The sequence below is a fragment of the Buceros rhinoceros genome, unplaced genomic scaffold, assembly GCF_000710305.1.
Source record: "Buceros rhinoceros silvestris isolate BGI_N320 unplaced genomic scaffold, ASM71030v1 scaffold28252, whole genome shotgun sequence".
NCBI classification, from domain to species: domain Eukaryota; kingdom Metazoa; phylum Chordata; class Aves; order Bucerotiformes; family Bucerotidae; genus Buceros; species Buceros rhinoceros.
Genome location: NW_010399904.1, coordinates 5222 through 5869, shown reverse-complemented (window position 1 = coordinate 5869; position 648 = coordinate 5222). Strand labels below are relative to the sequence as shown.

The 648-nt window shown below is 62.5% G+C and overlaps 1 protein-coding gene across 1 annotated transcript in view; it reads right to left on the bottom strand.

The window, feature by feature from the left end:
• The window catches only part of RIC8A (RIC8 guanine nucleotide exchange factor A), a gene marked incomplete at its 3' end in the record, with an annotated part of 9206 nt that overhangs the window by 3923 nt on the left and 4635 nt on the right, over window positions 1-648 (bottom strand). Inside the window, exon 3 of the mRNA XM_010131671.1 lies at window positions 3-401. Within this exon, the coding sequence (XP_010129973.1) occupies window positions 3-401 (399 nt within the window). The remainder of the gene's footprint in view (window positions 1-2; window positions 402-648) is intronic.

Sequence of the window (648 nt, the reverse complement as noted above, 5' to 3'; positions counted from 1 at the left end):
ATGTCCCCTCTCAGTGCCGTCAGCAGGAACAGCAGCCGCAGGTCAAAGAACTTCACCTCATGAGGAAGACTCCTCTCGTTGTACAGTTTGATGCGCCTGGCCAGGCCCACCACCAGCCGGGCCTCGGCCGTCAGCTCCTGCGCCCTGGGGCTGCTGAAGACGATGTTGCAGAGACATTTGAGAGATTCCAGGATCACATCCAAGTCCGGGACCTCCCGGATCAGCTCCTCGGAGTAATCGATGCCGGCATGCCTGGAGAGGGTCTTCAGCCCCTCCTTGGTGGTGAAGGGCTCCAGGCAGTGCTTGTCGCGGGACAGGATGCGGATGCTCTCCAGGCACGTCACCTGGCAGGACGGCTGCAGCTCCCTCTCCAGGAACCTGATCAGCAGCTGCGCCAGTTTCTGTGCAGTTGGAAAAAGCAACACCTCGTGCACCAATGCCTCGCAGTGCTGCCCACCACCCCGTAACGCTCTGCCCCGGGAGACGTGAAACGGGGGCGTTCACAGCTCTGGTTCAGGTGCGCACTCAGGGCGTGTCTGGCTCCGGCACCTGATCCCGACCCAGATCAAGCAAGGACACCCAGCACGAGACAAAGAGCGGCTGGGGGAGGGACCAGGCGTAAAGGGGGCGGACGAACAGGCCGCTCCG